This window comes from Scleropages formosus, chromosome 17 (genome assembly GCF_900964775.1).
Source record: "Scleropages formosus chromosome 17, fSclFor1.1, whole genome shotgun sequence".
Classification (NCBI taxonomy): domain Eukaryota; kingdom Metazoa; phylum Chordata; class Actinopteri; order Osteoglossiformes; family Osteoglossidae; genus Scleropages; species Scleropages formosus.
In genome coordinates, this window is record NC_041822.1 from 7,447,296 (window position 1) to 7,469,106 (window position 21,811).

The window sequence follows — 21,811 nt, forward strand, 5'->3', positions numbered from 1 at the left end:
ACATGCAGCTCTAATACCCTTGAGCAAGGTACTTACTCTGAATTGCTCTCGTAAGAAAGTTACCCAACTGTAAATATGAGAATCAGTTTTATTGGCCAAGTGTGCTGATGCACACAGGGAATTTGCTGTGGTTCTTGATGCTTGCAGTATTTACAGACAACAAACAGCTGACACAAAATTACAGAATAAATAAAAAAATAGCATATTTATACGAGAGTATAAATAGTAGTATAAATACATAAAATGTAAGTGAATAAGAAGTAAATTACAAAAGTGATAGGATTTTGTTGCACTGACAGGAGACCTATAGAGGAGTGTTAACTTTATGAGAGTGATGGCCTGAGAGAAAAAACTGTTCTTATATCTGGGTCGTTGTGGTGGACAGTGCTGTGTAACACCTGCCAGAGGGGAGAAGTCTAAAGAGTTTGTGCCCGGGGTGTGTGGGATCAGTGACAATTTGCTCGCCTGCTTCCTCATTGTGGACTTGTACCGGACCTGACGGGTAGGCAGGGGTGCGCCAGTGATCCTCTCAGCCGTCTTCACTGTCCTTTGTAGCCTGTTTCTGTCCGATTTGGTAGCTGAGCCAAACCGGACAGTTATGGCAACGCACAGGACAGACTCAATGACAGCCGAGTAGAACAGGATTAGCGGTTCCTGTGACAGGTTGAATTTCTTCAGTTGGCAAAGGAAGTACATCTGCTGTTGGGCCTTTTTAAGGATGGAGTCAATATAGGTGTCCCCCTTCAGGTCCTGGGAGATGGTGAGATCCAGGAACCCGAAGGGCTCCGTGGCTGACACGGTGCTGTTGAGAGGGTAGGGGGGTTGTAAGGGGGGGTGCGATGCTGGGGAGTTCCTCCTAAAGTCCACAGTCATCTCCACTGTTCAACCTCCCTCCTGTATGCAGACTCATCGCTGTCCTGGATGAGGCCGATAACTGTAGTGTCATCTGCAAACTTCAGGAGCTTCACAAAGGGGTCCTTGGAGTTGCAGTCATTTGTGTACCAGAAGAAGAGTAGTGGGGAGAGCACACATCCCTGAGGAGCACCAGTGCTGACTGTGCAGGTGCTGGAAGTGGATTTCCCAGCCTCACCAGTTGCTGTCTGCCTGTCAGGAAGTTGATCCACTGACAGGTGGTGGTGGGCACAGAAAACTGCATTAGTTTGATCTGAAGGAAGTCTGGGATGATGGTGTTAAACTCTAAACTGAAGTCCACAAATAAGACCTTTGCATCAGTCTCTGGTCTGTCAAGGTGTTGCAGGATGAAATGCAATCCTCTGTTGACTGCATCATCCACTGACGTAGACAGGATCCAGCAGGGGTCCGGTCATGTCCTTCAGGTAGGCCAACACCAGTCTTTCGAATGACTTCATGACTACAGTTGTCAAAGCAACAGGTCTGTAGTCATTTAGCCATGTGATTTTGGGTTTCTTTGGGACTGAGATGATGGTGGAGTGTTTGAAGCAGGAGGGGATTTCACATTGCTCCAGTAATCTGTTGAGTTCTGGGTGGAGATGGGTGACAGCTGATCAGCACAGACTTTCAGATAGGCAGGTGAGACGCCATGAGGGCCTAGTGCTTTTTTTGTCTTCTCTTTCTGGAAGACCCAGCACACATCCTCTTTGCAGGTCCTTCGAGTAGTTTGAGTAACGGGGGGAGTGTTGATGGTCATGTGGAGAGAAGATTGGACTGGGTGTGGGATGTGAGACCGGCCTTTTGAAACCTGGGGTAAAACACATTCAGCTCATTAGCCAGTTGTTGATTGCCCACAGAGTGGGGTGATGGTGTCTTGTAGGTGATGATGTCATCAGGCCATTCCACACTGATTCAGGGTCACCAGCTGAGAACTTCTTTTCCAGCTTATCACAGTAGCTTTTCTTAGCTACGCCTGTCTGCTTTTTTTAGTGTGTTTCAAGCCTGATTGTACAAGACTCTGTCCCCACTTTTGTAGGCCTCCTCCTTTGCCTGACGGAGCTGTCTGAGTTTTGCTGCGAACTATGGTTGTCATTATTATATGTTAAGCGAGTCCCGGTGGGAACACACATATCCTCACAGAAACTGATTTAAAATGTCACAGTATCATTGAGCTCATCCAAGTCAATGGCTGCATCTTCAAAGACACTGCAACCAGTACAGTCGAAACAAGCCTGTAGTTCCAATTCTGTTTCCTTGGTCCTTCTCTTTATAGTCCTTACTATAGGCTTAGCTAGTTTAAGTTTCAGCCTGTAGGTCAGGAGAAGGTGAACCGGACAGCGATCAGAGAGGCCAAAGATGTACGGGGGGCAGAACGACATGAGTCCTTTAATGTGGTGTAGCAATGGTCCAGTATGTTACCCTCTCTCCTGGGGTATGTGATGTGCTGTCTGTATTTGGGCAGCTCACGGGCGACGTTTGCGCTGTTAAAATCTCTCAGGATGATGATAAGAGTCCGGGTATAGTTGCTCCGTGTGTGTGTGATCTCATCAGTCAGCTGTTGCAACACTGCACTCACACAAGCTTGAGGAGGAATATAAACACTCACCAGAATAAACAAGGAAATTTCCCGTGGCAAATAATTGCTAAAAAAAGTATCTTAGCATTGTAAGTCACTTTGGAGAATAGCATGAGCTAAAATGAGTAAATGTACATAAATAGGTTCAAAATATGCTATTTATAAATTAGCAGGTACTGTACAGTGTACCATTAACTGAAATTAACTACACCTGAAAAACTGTCCTGAACTGAGTATTACACTGAGTATTAAAAAGTGGTGAATAAAGGGAAATTGTCTTATTATGTTAACTTTTAGGGGGGTGCGGTGGTGCAGTGGGTTGGACCACAGTCCTGCTCTCTGGTGGGTCTGGGGTTCGAGTCCCGCTTGGGGTGCCTTGCGATGGACTGGCGTCCCGTCCTGGGTGTGTCCCCTCCCCCTCCAGTCTTACGCCCTGTGTTGCCGGGTTAGGCTCCGGGTCCCCGTGACCCCACATGGGGCAGACAGTTTCAGAAAATGTGTGTGTGTGTGTGTGTGTGTGTGTGTGTGTGAGACATAAGTGTAATGCCCACTCCCTCGAATCACATCCACAGAGTATTAAAGATGCTGTCCTGGTTCACCTGGCTGTGAAACCTCTTTGAGTCAAACTGGTTCTCCTGCAAAAGCCAGAAGAACCCCACTTACCTCCTTGTCCTTCCAGTTCCTCTTTGCCCTTTGTCCTTCTTTCCCTGTTTGCTGCCTTCCTAGTTTCAGATGTCCTGCCTCACCTGATCAACTTAGAATCCTGTCTCGTCCCAAGAACAACGTCTGCGCCTTAAATGACCCACGCCTGTCCCTCCCTATGGTCCCGGATTGCTCCTTGTCTGTGCCGCAATAAATGAACCCGCGACTGGGTCCACGCCATCTCCTTGGTCTCTCGCCCCTGTCCCCATGACAATAAGTATCAGTTTTGGGGCTCAGGAGCACATAAGAAAAAGTTCAGTTGAAGCAAATTCTTTTTACTTGTTTGATATACGAGAATTCACATTATGAAGGGTATTTCAGGAACACATTACCTTTGAAAGGTGGAAGAAGGCAGTATTGATATTTTCTTCAAGCTCAACACTTGCCATCAATAGCATGACCAATGTACACACAGACACAGAGAGCAGGGGGACAATGAAAAGGTAATGGCCCCACTTGTTTCCATTTCGGCAGCCATGCTTGACGAGTCACGCCAGACCTCCAGGTGCCATACGACTGCTCGACCATTTGTCGAGGCTTCGCAAGTTTACAGCCCCATTCAGCTAACCACCTGCTGCAGTTCCACCACCTCCTGTGCTCATGTTTGCTGCTCCTCCTATTGGGTTTTACAGCATTGTCAAAGCTGCCACAGTGATGTGCTGCTTGTAATCTGCGCACTTGTGCTCTTTTCAGGAGGCCATCAGTGTCCCTACAACCATCTCACTGGCCAATAAGCCTAAACTGTGAGTTTGAATATTGGCATCTAGTGGACCGTCAGCCTTTGTTTTTCATTTCATCACCAACACACTGTCCATTGCTGTGCATCTTCCTGACAAGTCATGTATGTAGTATTTGAGGTTCTTGTATACATATTTGATTTTGAACTGAAAAAGGCTTGCTTTTTTGTCGTGAACTGGGCGTTTTGTTTATATCACAACAATGTGAAGAAACGCGTGTAGAACAATGTATAAGACCTATGACGTAAAGTAACAAATAGGACAGTACAAGAACGTCATAACAGAGTCTTCCCGTGCCTTGCAAAGGTAATGCGTTCCTGGGAAACCTTTTGTAAGGTTGATTCTGATAACGTCTAGATGTAATTACCATTCGTTCCAATGCTAAAAATCTGTGTGTTCCTGAGTCTCAAAATGGACATCAATTTATGATATGATATCAGCAAATCCCACTGACATAACAAGACGTTTTCATTACTCTGTATTGCCATTTTCCCGTGATATTCAGCTCTTTTCAAGCTATTAGTACCACACAAAAACACTTACAAACATGACATACATTTATATGATACTGACTGTTTATGTATTAATTCAACTTTTAATGCAATAGATAGATGTCGGTCCAGTATAAGCATTTTGGAATCTGACTATCATATGATATGCCCATATTTGTGGAAGTAACAGATTATGGTTAATTGGCATGGGGTTTAATGTAGTTTAATGTGGCTTATAATTCTGTTTATCAGCCTGGAAAGAAATTGTGCCTTAGATGAGCTATGTGGTAAACCAGATCTAATGTTTCACATTACCCATAAATCTTCAGTGATTTTTATTTTATTATTTATCTTTAGGTTTTACATTTAAAATAATATATATTAGCATATACCAGAGATGAGTATGAATGTTGTATGAAGCAGGGAGAAGCAAACACCAGTCCAGGTCTGTTTCAGTGCCAAGCAGGCAGGCAACCATGAATCAGTCTTACACTCTCTGTTGTTGTTATTTCTCTTGTGTGAGTAATATGACACACATACACACACATATTGACTAAAACCACTTCTCTCAAGCGGGGTTACGGCAAGCTGTCCTAACCCGGAAACACAGGGCGCAAGGCCGGAGGGGGAGGGTACGCATCCAGGACGGGATGCTAGTCCGTCGCAAGGCACCCCAAGCGGGATGCAGACCCCAGACCCGCCAGAGAGCAGGACCCGGCCAAACTCACTGTGCCACCGCCTCCCCCTCATGACTCATATGACTTGTACTCAAATTCATTTTCTGAATAGAAGTGTCACTTTTTGGACTCCTGTTGTATCACTCTGAATAATACTAAAGCTCAATTGCTTTGAAAGAATGCCAAGTTGTATAAATGTAGAGAAGTGCTAAATATGTCAGTTTCTTTTGATAAACAGCAGAACAAAAGCAAAAAATGTGCAACATAATAAAAATAAAACATCAAAACGTTCTCCTGTTTCAGTAGACAAGTTATGGAAAGAGGTAGTAACTTCAGTTATTAATACACACACACACATTTTCAGAACCGCTTGTCCCATACGGGGTCGCGGGGAACCGGAGCCTACCCGGTAACGCAGGGCGTAAGGCCGGAGGGGGAGGGGACACACCCAGGACGGGACGCCAGTCCGTCGCAAGGCACCCCCAAGCGGGACTCGAACCCCAGACCCACCGAAGAGCAGGACTGTGGTCCAACCCGCTGCGCCACCACGCCCCCCCTCAGTTATTAATAGTTGTGTAAATATAAAAAAACGTTGTTTCATGCACAGATCATTTTTTTGCGATAAATTTTGTTAGAACAAAATGAAATTCTGTTTGAATATTTCTTCTGAAATTCAAGCATAGACCAGTATGTTAATTTTAATTATTACTGAGAAAGGTATGTTTTTAAACTATTTATCTCTTATCTCCATTACAGAAAATCAACCTTTTTTGGTAAATTTAACTTCCTTCTGCCTTTAGTGTTAATTCTGCAAAGATGACAGGGAGTGTCCCAGAGAGTGTTTGTTTTTGGGAATGATGTCTCAGGCCAGAATTTGAACAACATATTCGGGATGTTTTTGGCTAAATCAGCAGCATTGCTGCTGGTGGAATTTGGTGTCAGAGGCCACTCGCCAAGGCTGACAGTAAAGGAGCTCTCTGAGGCTGTTGAGAAGGCGAATCAGTGGCTATGGATGAGAAGAGAGCAGGATAGTTGGGGTTGTAGGTCGGAGGCTGGTGCGTAATGTTTTGGTAAGGTGGGTAGGAGGTGTCTTGCAGAGGGGGCAGCTTTTTGGTACTACGTATGGAGGTGTGGTGTTGTTGTTGATCAGGATGTTTGGAGTTTGCGCAGCTGTGTTTGCTGTGGGTGAAGGGCATCTAACGTGTGTGGAGCTGGGTGGGTGTGGGACACCAGACTTCACTGTTGAGCCTTCCTGAGGTGTTGTTGGTCTAACTCAACAAAACACCAATGAAGGGAGGTGCCCACTTGATAACCTCAGTGAAATACCCATGTTGGCACCCTATGAGTAGCTGTGGTGGTTGGGGAGGAGATTAAGTGTCTGAGTGCTGAGTCATGCAGATTTATGATGGCATTGCCCAATTTTTCTCTGGGGCTTTATGTGCAAGGTGGTGAGGTCAGTGGGATTGGGCCTTGTTTACAGCCGTTGATGTATGTGCAGGAAATATAGCATCTTATCCTGTGTACGTTGAAAGAATGAATGAATGAGATAGCCCTGAGAACCTGAGTTGGTTTCGGAACAGCCTGTTAATGAAGACTATCGCAAGCAAGTCCTGTACTGAAGTGGAAAAACACTGAGTCCTGTATAGATGGCATCAGTGCTCAGCGACTCCCTTGGAATATCAGAACAGCATGTTCTAGTGTTTCTGTCTTCCCTTACAGAGTATGTAAATGTTCCTCTTTCATGTAGCTTTTTTGTTGCATACCGCATCTCAGTGTTTTTCCTCAAAATGTTCTTGAAGAGCTCTCACTACATGGATTAATGGTACATGCCAGTACAGAGCAGTATTTCTTTGAAAAGTAATAAAAATGCTATGAGTAAATGCATATAAATACATGTAAATGTAGAGTAACCACCGGGGGTGCGGTGGCGCAGTGGGTTGGACCACAGTCCTCCTCTCCGGTGGGTCTGGGGTTCGAATCCCGCTTGGGGTGCCTTGCGACGGACTGGCGTCCCGTCCTGGGTGTGTCCCCTCCCCCTCCGGCCTTACGCCCTGTGTTACCGGGTTGGCTCCGGTTCCCCGTGACCCCGTATGGGACAAGCGGTTCTGAAAATGTGTGTGTGTGTGTAGAGTAACCAAGTAACTCATTGTTTGGTGTGTGACTTTAAAATAATTTGTAAATGAACACATTCAGATGTGAAATAAGCACAAGTAAAACCAATAGTATAACTTCTGTCTTATAAGAGTTCAGAGTTCTGGTCTGAATCCAGAATGGGAATTGTGTAAATAGGCTGGGTGGTGTGGGGCCCATGCTCGGTAGGGCACAGCAAGGTAATTCATTACTCCAGGGTGAGAGGTCATATGTGTCACAATGTAAATCACTGCAAACCTTCCTAAAGAATAGTGTTCAGCTTCAGGCAAAATATGTTTAAGTGGGTACAAACATTATTTTCAAAGTCGTTATTACTGTAAGTCAATCCTATCTTCCAACAGCTTGGAAATAAGGAGAAAAAATGAAGTAAAGGAAAACAATAAAATATTGTAGTGCTGAAGGCAGAGCTAGCTGTATTTGTATTTAATCTCGCTTCATGATGTCCATAGGCTGTAACAATACTCAACTAGCACTTATAAAGTTTTCCTTACAGAAAACTAATTTTTTTTTCAGTGTGCTGTCTGCTGTCATCGTTACTATTTAGCAATCCTGAGATAAAATGTTCATCAACAGGAATCCAGCTTTAAATAATCCACAAATGCATATAATTAGAGATGTAAAGAAACAATTTGTTTAATGTGACATACAATCCATGACAGACACAGAGAGTATTGACACAATACATGAATGGCAGTGTTGTGCACTGTGTCTCCACAGGGAAATGTCATGTTGGGTGATTCAGAAGTGTGTTCCTGTCTTTTAGTAGACTTTGCTTCAGTTCTACTATATGCATCCTTCTATAATTTAACAAAATCTCATTTCAGTACGAACAAGCAGTACATGTGCTGTTTAGCCAGTTATGCGTTGGTTATTAACTAACATCTATTTTTAAATGTTTCATTATGCTCTAATATTATTATAGTAACAATAACTGGTTCTATTACAACATAATACAATTTAAAATTGCTGTCAGTTATTGTTGTTATGACTATATCCATCATCTTCCAGTTCACATTGTAACAGGCCGATTTTATCTTTGATCGAAAGGATCTACTTTACCTTAATAATGAAACTTAAGCAGCATACACGTCAAGCATTTTGTCATTCAAGTCACTGAATACAAATTGTGAACGTCCGATTATGCAAGATTCATATTCAGATTTTTTTTTTTAATATATATACAGAAAAGACTTAAAAAAACTAAATCACTGTTAAAGGGATTAATCTCCTTTATTGTTTTCTATACTTAAACATACACAGCCTTTTTATACTTCAATAAAGGAAGTTGGGTAAAATACATAAGTTCAAGTGTCCTGCAGCAGAACCGTTGGGTAAAGATAAAGTGAACGTCCATGCTTGGGGACCACAAACTCTAAACTCTTAACTGTAAACCACTAGAATGTAGATTAGCATTTTTTCTGTCAATAGTGGAAATTTTCATTGATGACTTTTTTTATAGTTTTAACATTTAAACCTAGCTACAATACTGTTTCCCTGGTTTGTGAACAACCAGAGCCAGACTACGTTACATTCTGTGCAAGTTTCAAGGTCACATAACACTCCTCCTGATTTTAAGTCTGAGCCCTTGGGTTTTTTTTCTTTCTGCGCTCTCATAAAACGGTTTGAATCCAACATGGTTGCTTTGAAAAAATAATGACCAGCCTTGTTTCCATAACAAAGAGGCTGAAGAGAGTAGTCGCCCTGGTAAGTGTGCCCCAAATTTCACTGTAATCTCCCAGTAAGGTCAGAAAGTCTGCTCATGCATATGACTAAAAGGAGCCCACCAGCGTGAGCCTTTTTTAAGCACTACTCTTTATGTGTAGGAACTCAGCTCATCTCTCTCACTGTAAAGGCATGTGTAGTTTATCCACATAAAATTAGACTCAGACTTAGTCATTTGAACTTAAATAGTGGATTCATTGTTATTTAGATGCTCTTTTGGTGATCTGTGTGTGCAGATGCACGTGCACAAAATGCCAATACCTGCCCTTTACAGCACACAACTATGTGTGTTCTTTTTTATTTAGAAAACTGATTATTTACGTTATACGGCACTTGTAGTACTGTACCGGTGTGTAGAATGTTTATATCTAAAGGTCAGTATTGCATCCATCACTACACCCGTCATGTGAGCATAGTCCAAAAAAGGCATGCATCAATACAGAAATGTTAAGTTTTCATGTTGATGCTGCACTTTGCATCACTCAGGTTGCCTCCAAGTCTCTCATTGTCTCACCACTGTTTCCTGACTCTTAATGTTCTTTTCTAACCCTGCAGGCTCACTGACTTATTTCCTTATCAAAGTGTAGGCTTTGCCGAGAGTGGTTTTTTTATGTCAAATACCATTAAGCACGAGTCTTGCTTTTATGGTGACCTTCTATGCCTTACTCTTCAAATACAATTAGTTATGAAAAATAGGAAAGCTTGCAGTCATTTAAGGTAAATTATTTATGCACCAGAAGCAATGACGGTATTTACTGTGAGAATGAGAATTATCATGAATATTTATCTTTTGATGCATCTAAACTGTCATAAGTGAAGAATTAGTTCATTTCAATTCAGTTTCAGTTAGAGGTGCTTAATTTCACTTTACAGCTCAGTTTGTTCAGTTTCTCCTCACATTACTAAAAATGTTTAGTATGTACAGTTTTGAGAGTACATTAAAAAGAAATATTCATGGAACCTACAGGCATTCTATGTTTTGTTCCATTTCCGTTCTCTTAACGTGCACCATTTGTCCATCTTCAACAGCCTTAACTAAGTCATTTTGACAAGAGATGTAGAGGCTCCTCACTTATTAAAGCCTGCCAGTGTGTGAAGTTATGCAAATCCAACAAAGCTTTTATTCAGGCCCAAAATTGTAGCAAATATATGATTAGCATTTTATGTTCTCTGTAGCTGTACCCTCATAGTTATCTCATGCATGCATGTAAGGTGCCGAGTGGAACCTGACCAATAGCAACCACTCATGTGGTGTTCAAGGCAAGTCAAGGGAGGAACAGAGGTGGGTTACCATGTCTGTATGTTCAGGGAGGCAAGCGTAGGGAGAAACACAAAGCCGCCACGTACCTCAAGTAGGGCTTGAACCCCAGACCCACCACACAGCAAGAGATTGGTCAAACTTGCCGCACCACCATCATCCCCCAATTGTCTCATACTTATTCAGATTATCAGGAGGATAAAATCATCAATATATTTTGCCAAATTAAGACCTAAGCACAGTGAATTTTTAAAGGCTAATCTGGCTGCTTATGTGTCATCATGAAAGAGGCGAAAGTGAGGCAGTGTTGCAGAGAACTCAAATGTGGGTGGATTTATTTGGTACAAACCAAAGGGGAAAGGCAAAAGCCGTTGTCGGGGACAGGTGATTCGCAGATGTCATTCTGAAGGGCGAGACGAGAGACGTTGTTAAACAAGAACAGCGAGGGTTAGGATCAGAGAGACAGGAATGAGGGAAAGGTGGGAAGGAGGTTGCTTGTCTGTAGACGCACTGGACACAGGGTTGCTCTGGATGAGGTTCCGCGAGCAGGTGTGGAGGCCGTGGGCGTGACCTTATGACCTAATGTCATATACAGTATACATTAAATAGTATTAGTAATTTACAATATTCCTGACTGGAGTTGTTTTCTTTGCTGTGTTGACAGCTTTTTTAATCCCTATAAGTGTGCATCACTTTTTTTGTTGAATTTTAATCCTGCAAGCAGAAAGATACAAGATTGTAATGTACAGTATGAATTAAAGTATTTAAAATACCAACCAACGGCTACAACCGCTTGTCCCGAGCAGGGTCGCGAGGAGCCAGAGCCTAACGCAGGGTGCAAGGCCAAAGGGGGAGGGAACACACTCAGGACGGGACGACAGTCCCTTGCAAGGCACCCCAAACAGAGCTCAAACCCGAGACCCACCACACAGTGGGCACCGGCCAAACCCGCCACACTACCATGCCCCCCCCCCCCCCCCCCCCCCCCCCCCCGCGTATTTGAAGTAACATTTTAAAATTCTTTTAAAAAGTGTTATTCAAATATTTGGAACCTTGGATGTTTTCCAGTCACAGTGATTTACAATTTGCCCATATTTATATATAATTAACAGTCACTGAGCATCAGAAGAATTTAATTGCTCCTGAAGCTAGTGAGACATTATATGACTATAATTAGGGCCCACATCCAGTAATCTGCTGTTTTATAGACTGAGCTACGTGAGCTGAGCTGCTGGTATGCCTTGTAGAGTGGCCTGCCTGACCTGGGGGGTTTTTCTTCGAACGCTTAATGGGTGGGACTGGGGGGTGAAAAGGCCACCTGCACCTCAAAGGACCTATTCTTTAACTTGGCTGCTTATCAGAGGAAATAAATGCATGGTGGAGGGGGCTTCCCTCACAGATGGGACACGATCAGTAAAACAGACCTCCTCTTTTGGGTTTGCTCACGGCTGCCTCACACTTTGGATGATGTAAGCATTCTCTCGCATTGGCGATTCCCCCATTATGTGTCCTGTTCTCCTCTTGCCGAAGATTACCACGTGTGACGTGTTAGAGCTCAAACATCTCTGTGCATTAAAGTGGTTTTATTAGAAAAATTGTATCTTTTACCAACTCATACTTTCAGTTGCTAAGAGTCATGAGTTGTTTGATGTTTGCACTGATAAAGTTAGTTCTGGTCTAAGAAGAATGTGTATCCGATTCCAAGTTACTACATCAACATGGCATTTTGATCATCTACATCTATACCATATTCTGACATCCATGGATTTTTCCCCATAAGAGTTTCAGGAACAATCTTCACAGGATATGCATTGGTCCAAGTGGAAGATTTAAATAAGCCATTGTCTATAATAAAGTAAGAAATTAGGATAAGTTAATTTTGAGTTCGCCGCAACCCTGCACAGGACAAGCAGTTGTTGACAATGGATGGACCTCCAGTGTCTATCTCCAATCTCCTAAATCTACACACTCACCCAATAGGTATCACTTTGTGCACATTGTCAATTTTTTATGAACCATTTTATGAGTGTATCAAACTAACATCAGCTCTATGGCAGTAGAGTGAATATCTGTTGTAGCTATAAATGAGTTCTGAAGACAAAAATTCTCAATATGTTCCATATACACTCACTCCTTTCTTTTCATCTGCAGAACAACTCTTCCTGGAAGCCAGACTCTTGCCAAGAGTGCACCTGCTTCAGTGATATTGTGATCTGCCAGGCCTCTCTGTGCCAGAACCCCCATTGTGATTTTCAGAAGGTGAGCTGGAAAGAGAACATGAGAATCAATGATGTGATGTGATGTTTTCTCTTCTTCACGTGGTGTCACATTCTGTGTATAGTCTGGGTGCTCTAGTCACACTGCTCTGTGCCATGTTTTGTCATTTTATAAATAATGCAATGATTCAGTCAAACAGGCTGCTGGCATGATTTGGCTTCTGTAGCTGTTTTACTGTAATGTACTGGATTTTTATGTCACACGTTTATATAAAAAAACCCTCTACTTTTTGTGTTTCGTATTGTATTCATAAAAACTTTTGAATAAGATAGCGCCCATAAATAAGTATTCTTATTCAATGTGTTCCTAGGGAGAACGCTTAAGAATACCTCCCAACAAATGTTGTCCAGAATGTTTTCCTCAATCCCAAGGCTCTTGTCAGCATGAAGGAGCTGTCTATGGGGTAAGTGACACCATATTTTTCAAGGACCACTGAAAGAACGATGCATCGGCATCAACCAGCAGCTGCCCGCCGTATCCAGGAGCAACACTCCAGTCGCACCTGCTGATACAGTTTCTTATGCTCACTGCCACTTTTGCTCACATGACGAACCCTATGTTGGTTTTGTCCATTTTCTAACAAACCACCATTCAGTATCTTGTACTGAATGACTCAGCTTGATGTGACAGAGGGCTCCCTTGTTACAGCCAAGTCTTACAGATTAACTTCACATACACTGGTATGCTGAAGAGAAATAGCCCTCTAATTAGAGCTGAGTGATTCAGTTTCGCTGGTGCGTGAAACATAGCATTAATGAAACATAGCATCTTTTCTTCTCAATGGCTCTGGATTCATTGCTATAAGAAGTCCTGGGAGTGTAGGCGACCTTGTCTGCTTGAAGTTAAACATCTCCCACCCCGATTCCCCTCCTTCTGCTCTGACCGTTGACTACAGAATGGCAGTCAATGGAGCGGCTCCAAGTGCTCGCTCTGTGCCTGTTCTCAAGGGAAAGTGTCCTGTGGCCCCGTGCCCTGCCCCCCACTCAGCTGCGGGAGGGACGAGACCCTCTCCACCACCCCTGGACAATGCTGCCCCAAGTGCCTGCGCAAAGGAGGTCAGCGCTCACACTTAAGGAATTCACCGGGAGTACTCAGGAGTGTAATGTCTTTTTGCCAGGAAATTCACTTAAATGTGAAGGGAAACAAAGCATCAGTGTTATTTTGGATTATCAAGTATGGGGAATCTTCTTCTTGTGCACGCAGAATTACGAGAATAGACGTAGAGGTTAACTAAAATGATACAAATGTGCAAGATTTTCTCACGGATCTCTCCAAGTGATGCATTGTGGCCAGCAAATTTTTAAAACATTGTTCTGAACAAAACAGAAAACAGAGCCCATTACACTGAGAGGGTGAGATGTGTTAGAACAGAAGCATACAGTGGAAATGCAGCAGTCACCTGTCACTCGAGGTTCCACCTGCTGTGGGTGACATGCCTTGAATTTTCTGATTGTAGAAAAACAGCTTCCTGCACATGCCCTCGCCTGTGTGTGTTCAGAAAACTTCTGTGGAGACCTTATCTGGGCTTTCCACTGTGAGAAGAAAGTGTGTAACAGTTCAATCTGTATTCTTCTTTTAAGACCTTGTAACACTGCTGTGCTCCTTTTGTTTTTTCTGCAGCATCCTGCTTGTTGGAAGGGCAGGAGCTCAGGGACGGGGAGGAGTGGCAGCCAACACCGTGCACTAAGTGTGTCTGCAACATGGGAGTGACACAGTGCTCGGTAGTGGAGTGTCAACCCGTTGTGTGCAAGCCGGTCAGTACTGCCAATGCACAGTCACTGGCACAGAAACCATCAGCAGCAGCATTTACAAACTAGATTATATACTGTACCTATCACTTTACAACATTTTTGTAAAGTGTAGTAGGACTTTATAGTTTTGAGCAAATGGATTTATTTGCTGGTGTTGGTGTTGTACTGTAGTTACTTAATGTACTTTGTTAAAACACAAGTTCATTGATCAGTGTATTAATTATTAATTTGGGAAGTATTTTCTTACCTGGATATTCAGCAGATATGAGCATTCCGTGTACATCAGCTTCATAAGGGAAAGATAAATTGCAATGTAGACGTGAATGGCTGAGATTAGTGCAAAGAGGTCAAAGTCAGTTGGTCTCTCTGTGCACTCCATACCTGCGATGTTTCCATGTCATTGGACAGCACGAGAACCTGGAGATCCCGCCAGGAAAGTGCTGCCCTCAGTGCGTGCCAAACTCTTGCTTGGTGGCTGGACAGGCCTTCAAGGTAACCTTCAGTCACATGGGTTCAGAGAGATGGCTGCATTTTGCTTTTGTTAGGAAGAAAGCAGTGCCATAAGCTACAAGCACACTGAGATAACAAGGCTTTGAAGGTGGATGAGAAGCAGAGTAAAGACTCCTTAGAGAAGTGAATGTAAGGGACAAAGCCCGGAGCTCGCCAGCTACTACTGGCAGGGGGCCCGAAGATCCGATGGGCTTCTCCAGTGGGAACACCAGTGGCCAACCTCCTCTCTGGGACATAGGGAAGAGAGTGCTGATAACACTTTCTCTCAGAGCAGCAAGCCTGCCTCATGCATAATCTAGCACAAGGTTTTCTTAACCCAGTACATTGTCTCTTTACTATCTAAGCTCTTTATTCATCTCTCAGCCACAGAAGAAGCTACTTGCATGTCAGTTTGGTGCTCCAGGTCTTTCTCATATTAACTTGTCTTTTGATTCCTTCCTAATCTGCAATATGAATATAACAAAAAGAATTGAAAAGTAGTATGTGCTTATTGCTTGCAGGTAAAACACAACTTCTTGCAGTTGTTCATTAACATAGTCTTACAGTACTTTGTGGCTAAGCTGGAAAAAGGTATAGTTGTTTTGAGGCCCCCTATATTTTTGTATTCCACACCAATCTACAAGTATTCATTGCTGAAAGTGTTATCCGTAGGCATCTGTGGTTTCTTGTCCCATGACTTTGCATTCCTCCTTACCTTTGTAAATAGTCACTCTTTATTTGATAAAGTTACTCAGTAGTAATGGATAGAGCCATTGGCCATGTTTTTGACTGCCCAGTTCTTGTTGGCGGTTCTCTGATCCTGAATGCATTGTGCCCTCAGCATGGGGAGCAGTGGCAGAAGGACAGCTGCACTACTTGCCGATGTCACCAGGGTCAGGCTCGCTGCCGCACCCAGACCTGTCCACCTCGCACCTGTAACAAGGTCAGTTGTCTCAGACAGAGCAATATGATGCACATCTGCAGTTTCAAATAAAATGTTTATCTTCAGTCCAGAGTCACTGATTCAGAGTGTACACTGCTATATGCTTTATGCCTCCGAAACAGCCTGCAGACTAGCCTGCACCGAAAAAGCACTTATTAGTGATGGATGGATGGATGGATGGATGGATGGATCAGTCGATATCCATGCTGAATACTGAGACTCTTAATCTTCAAAACTAAGAGATTATTATTCATTATTTCAAATGGAATGTGGAATGAATTCACTAACTCACAAACAGGGACTTTAGTGTCATTCTCTGCACTGAAGCACATTCCAGTGTACACGTGTCAGTCAAAATGTTCCCTAACCTTCACATTTAATAGTTGTCTGCTATTTTTAAAAGTCACTCATTTCTTCTGCATATATATTGTAACGACCCGCGTTACTGTTTAAATGTAAATAGTTGCATTATGGGAAATTTGTAAATAATGTCCGTAACCGCTGGGGTTACGTCGGGGGAAAATGGTGGGGTGACCGTGTCTCCGGGTGTGTTGGAAGAGCGTAGGGGTGCTAAGGCAGGCTGGCTGGCTGTAAGCGCAGGTCCTGGAGGAAAAGGGGTCCTCGGCCCGAGAGCATTATTCCCTTTGTGTTGGTGTTCAAATAAACCGTTCGTTATGAACGCTGCCTCCGCGTCCTCCTTCGCCCCATCCAAACCCACGGCGCTGCGCGCCACAATATCCTCTACCTGCATTATACCAATAACAACATAAATGGGAACTCAAGGAACTGAACCTGATGTGCTTGATTAAATATGTAGTTGTACTTTTTTTACTTAAATAAAACGTATTAGAAGCAGAGGGGTGCGGTGGCGCAGTGGGTTGGGCCGCAGTCCTGCTCTCCGGTGGGTCTGGGGTTCGAGTCCCGCTTGGGGTACCTTGCGACGGACTGGCGTCCCGTCCTGGGTGTGTCCCCTTCCCCCTCAGGCCTTACGCCCTGTGTTGCCGGGTAGGCTCCGGTTCCCCGTGACCCCGTACGGGACAAGCGGTTCTGAAAATGTGTGTGTGTGTGTGTGTATTAGAAGCATGTGGCTGAATGTAACTGAATGCTGGCTTCTGTGCCTGTGCTCAGGGCCAGGTTAAGGTGAAGCGAGCAGGGCAGTGCTGCGAGGACTGTGTCTCGTCCAAAGGAAGCTGTCAGTATGAGGGAACAGTCCGTTATCACGGAGACATGTGGAACAGCACGAGCTGCGAGTTCTGCCTGTGTGAAAGGGGGCAGGTGCTCTGTCAAAAGGCTGAGTGCAGCATCCTGGAGTGCTCATGGGTAAGTCAGATATCGAAGAGTAGAAGCTGCAGAGCTGTATCTGAACTTTACTGTAGTAGAACTGTGCCATTGTTTTATCTGCTGGAGTCAAGAAGCACATCATAGCTAGTATATACCACAGTGGTCACTACATGCAATAAAGACTTTTCCCAGACTGTAAATTGTGCTATTAATGGTGGATTCAGTAGTTTTTTAAAAATTAAACTTGTCAATCAGAGTGTAATTTCATGGGACTTCCCAGGACATTGGAGCATTTCTATAGTTCATATGGCTGACAGGAATTGAGTGCACATAATTAATGCTGTTCAACAGGGAGAAGAACTGATTCACTTCCCAGGAAAGTGCTGCCCAGAATGCAAATCTGTGAGCACTTTCTGTGTGTACAAGGAGCAGGCAAACCAGGTGAGGAGCTTGGCTTAGCCTGACATATCTGTTTTAGTGAGACTTTGTGACTCCCTGACAGACCCAGAGGTTTCTTTTCAAGGATCTTGCTGACATTCAGTTTTAATATGGCTTAATTAATCCTTTGAACTACAGTATTGTTGTTGCACACACATAGTTTCTTTAAACTTTAAGATTGAAATATGTGATGATTACTAAATACCTGATAATATTTAGTATTATAGGGCATCTGTAATGAGGCAGCAAGTAGCGTAGTAGTTAGACCTGCTGCTTTGTTGTTGGAGTGGGCTAAGTTCAAATCCCACCCTGCAATGCACTACCATTGAGCAAGGTATTTTCTTTGAATTGTTACAGTAAAAATTACTCACTTGTATAAACAAAGAAATTATTGTAGCAGCTTAGTTTGCAGATCTGATGCTGTTAGTTGCCTTAGACAAAGGCATCAGCTAAATGAATGACTCTACTAATATATGCTCTACTTTTCTGTTTGCAGTTAAACACAAAGAGCAATAAATATTTATATATTTCATACTTAATTTTTTTCAATTTTGTTAATCCAGCACAATTTTTACACTATAAATCTTCAGTAGGTTTTTTTCTGCTTCCCAGCCTTTTTGTGGCTAAGTACCAGATGAAATTTCACTTCCTTTACTCTAGAGCATTTCACAGATTTATATACAGTACCTCATTTTAAGTCATGCTGATACAGTGCTTGCTTTACTGGAAAGTCCATTAAATCATTAGACTCTTTATGTTGGGGGCATCTCTTGATTACTGTGCATTTAGCTGATGCTTTTCTCAAAAGTGACTTAGAATGTTAATCTACTTATTCACACAGCTTGGTAACTCTTACTGGAGTAATTTAGGGTAAGTACCTTGCTCAAGGGTACTATAGCCAGAGGGAGATTTAAACTGGCAACATTTGGGTCCAAAGGCAGCAGCTCTAACCACTATGCTACCAGCTCCAATTCAGAGGATGTGGTGGTACCAGGGGATCTGGAATGTGTTCAGAGCTGGGTCCTCCATGATAAAAGTTTAAACAGGCTTACAGTAGATTCTGCACAAATCAAGTCTTTGACCTAACAAAGTCTTGTGTTTCTTCAGAATTTGCAGTCTGATGTGAGGGTAGAGAAGCATCTTGCAGTGAGTAGAACCCTGGCTCACTTATCACTGTGATTGTATTATCTGTGGCTTGCTTTGAGGCATCTGTTGCTCATGGTTTTGCCTCTGCCAGAATCTGGAGAAGTGGCAAGATGGGCCTTGCAGGGAGTGCGAGTGCAGAGACTCTCAGGTGACCTGCTACCAGAGATCCTGCACTACATGTCCCGCGGGCACATTGGCAGTGACTAAGGATGACAGATGCTGCCCACAGTGCCACAAGGGTGAGTGGATCTCTTGTGTCAGCTGTGAGTACCCTGGGGACGACAAAACAGACAGCCTACCTCCATCAGCTCTGGTTTACTTGTGTTAAGGAATACTGCAAATGACGAGTTAGCAGTCTGGTGCCATTGTTTTCAAAACAATTTAGATATTCATTAAAATAATTACCTGGTGTTTACTTACTCACAGTCTTAAGGAGGCTTGTCCTTCCTGGCTTCAGATTTCCTTTTGATTTTCCCTTAGTGTATAAATGGTGTCATTTAGCTGATTTCTATAAATGTAGCTTTGCATTTATAAATTCTAAGCAAGTCCTAAACTCTCCCACAAATATATCTGAGAAGTTAGAAAATGCTATGCAGCCTGTGAAGTCTTTTAATCCCCCTTCTTCTTTCTGAATTTAAACCATGGTTTAAGATTTCCTTCTGGTTAAAGAGCATGAATACTTAGTTTTCCCCTTCCCTGCAGTCAGAGACTGTCCAACTCCTCCGTTTCATCTTGCGACATTATCTAGCATTAGTCAAGGAAACACACTGACAGCACCTGCCTTACACTCTGGAGACTCTGACAGCCCTGAAACTTGATAGCTTCGTATGAAGGGGCTTCCAGCAAAGCCCGATTATGAAGAAGGAACCCAGGTTTGGTGTGTGGCTGTCCTGAACAATGAGTTGCTACTTATATGAATCTGTGCCTCTGTTTCCGTGTGTCATGTTTATAGTGTCAGCTCGTAGAGGAAAGCAGATAACAGCATACAGACTGTATTTGTTTTACTTCATTAGTAATAGTTCACACAAGGTTCAAGGAAACATTGTTGCCAGTCATTAAATTAATACCTTGGACTGATTGAAATGATGAAATAGAGAACCAGTCATCAAATTTTTCATTCCTCACCTTTTTTTTCTGTATTTTGTTGCTGCTCTCCTTGCTCTCTGCACAAAACTAAATGATTTTTGAAGATTCCATATGTTATCACCAGCCAAATAAATACATTTTTAGACTCAAATGATTTAAAATCATGTACAAGAGAATGAGTCGATGTTGCAGATCATATGTTAATTAATTTTGGAATTAATGAGCCTGTGTAAATTGAGGACAGAACACATTTATCAGATGTGTTCACTTAGGTTCCTTTTGTTTGTGGGAAAAAACCATCTTAAAACTGCCCTGTCCTCCACAGGTAATGAAAACTTCACAGATAATCAGGCAGCAACTACAATCCAATTAGGCTTTCAGTAGTGGTGAACACTCTCTGCATCTCAATATACCCCACATTTCTCCTAGCAAGTGTTGCATCAAGTTTTGCAGCCAAGAACCAATTTCTATCCTATTGCTGAAAGGCTTGTTTACCACAGATTTTTTGAAAGAACTTGTAATTATTCAGTTGTACTGTGAGTGTTTCCTTCTGTTTTTTTCTTGGCAATTAGTCAGCTTGAGCCATCTTTAGGTTATATTTTTATATAGAAAAATTTAAAGTTGTTTAAGTAGAAGTAAATGTCTTAAATCTATAGGCACATGAGGCACACAAATGAGGATTATTTTTATATGATTAGTATTTAGCTGACGGCTTTGTCCAAAGTTACTTCCAATGCTAGATACACTACACTAAATTCCCTACAATGATTCATTCATTTATATAGCAGAGCAGTGAGTCAGACATACACACTAAGGACACTTTGGAGTCACCACACACACACATTTTCGGAACCGCTTGTCCCATACGGGGTGGCAGGGAACCGGAGCCTACCCGGCAACACAGGGCGTAAGGCCAGAGGGGGAGGGGACACACCTAGGACGGGATGCCAGTCCGTCGCAAGGCACCCCAAGCGGGACTCGAACCACAGACCCACGGAAGAGCAGGACCCGGTCCAACCCACTGCGCCACTGCACCCCCTCTTTGGAGTCACCAGTTCACCTGAAATCATGCCATTGAGTGGAAACATTTATATTACATTTATTCATTTAGCTGACACTTTCCTCCAAAGCAACTTACAACATTAAGGTTACAATTATTTACCCATTTATACAGCTGGGTAATTTTACTGGAGCAATTCAGGGTAAGTACCTTGCTCAAGGGTACTACAGCTGGAGGTGAGGCTCAAACCTGCAACCTTTGGGTCTAAAGGCAGTTGTTCTAACCACTATGCTACCAGCTGAAGAAACCCACACAAACTCAGGGAGAACATGCAAACTCCACACAGACTGAGCCAGATTTAAACCCACATCCAAAAAGAGCACAGGTGCTGTGATGCACCAGCACTACCCACTGCTCCCCTATGTTGCCCATGAGTTGACGATTGAATGCTGAGGGCTCTTAGAAGTACTACCAGTTGTTTCTGCTTTTCGTACTGAGTGTTTGCCTGTTATGTGTTCCAGTTCCGTGTCATGCTGAGTGTCTGACATGCTCCCAGACCCCAGAGCACTGTGACAGCTGTAAGGATCCAAACTCCGTGCTTCACGAAGGCCACTGCCTGCAGCACTGTCCCAGGGGGTTCTACCGAATTGGCAGGATCTGTGCAGGTGAGACGCATATCCCTGCTGACACCCCATCCCCCAATTTACTCCTGTCCTTTGGCTGCATACAGCAATTGCCACCTTATGGTTAAGAGCTTCTATGTTGTTTCTGCTTTAGCTCTCTGTGGGTAAGGGTAAGTGCAGTCCAACCAAATTCCAAGCAACTGCTCGTGGGTTTCATGCTAGGGGTGTGTTTGGACGCTGTTTACTGTTGCCTTCTCCTACACAACCCTGTGGATTGGTAGTACAGGGACAACATGCAAACTGCACAAACCCTCATCCAGATTCAAATCTATACCTGTGCATGGAGCTCAGGCACGGTGAGGCACCAGTCTTATGCAAAGTGCTGCAGTGATGTTTTAGCTCCCCAGAAGACTTAAAATGACCTGCAAGGGATAAGAGTGTTAATTTTGTAAGAATATGCAGTTCATCATTCTTTCAGCTGAAAGCGTTTACTTGGTTATTTATAAACATGAATGCTGCTCGCTGGGGCAGGGATAACAACACTCTTTTTG

General features: G+C 43.2%; 1 protein-coding gene across 1 annotated transcript in view; it reads left to right on the forward strand.

Moving 5' to 3' along the window:
* The window catches only part of fras1 (Fraser extracellular matrix complex subunit 1), a 101,451-nt gene that overhangs the window by 26,821 nt on the left and 52,819 nt on the right, over window positions 1-21,811 (forward strand). The window contains exons 3-13 of the mRNA XM_029259455.1: window positions 12,378-12,485; window positions 12,814-12,906; window positions 13,399-13,558; window positions 14,124-14,257; window positions 14,663-14,746; window positions 15,585-15,686; window positions 16,815-17,006; window positions 17,319-17,408; window positions 18,513-18,551; window positions 18,643-18,790; window positions 21,159-21,302. Of these exons, the coding sequence (XP_029115288.1) occupies window positions 12,378-12,485; window positions 12,814-12,906; window positions 13,399-13,558; window positions 14,124-14,257; window positions 14,663-14,746; window positions 15,585-15,686; window positions 16,815-17,006; window positions 17,319-17,408; window positions 18,513-18,551; window positions 18,643-18,790; window positions 21,159-21,302 (1,294 nt within the window). The remainder of the gene's footprint in view (window positions 1-12,377; window positions 12,486-12,813; window positions 12,907-13,398; window positions 13,559-14,123; window positions 14,258-14,662; window positions 14,747-15,584; window positions 15,687-16,814; window positions 17,007-17,318; window positions 17,409-18,512; window positions 18,552-18,642; window positions 18,791-21,158; window positions 21,303-21,811) is intronic.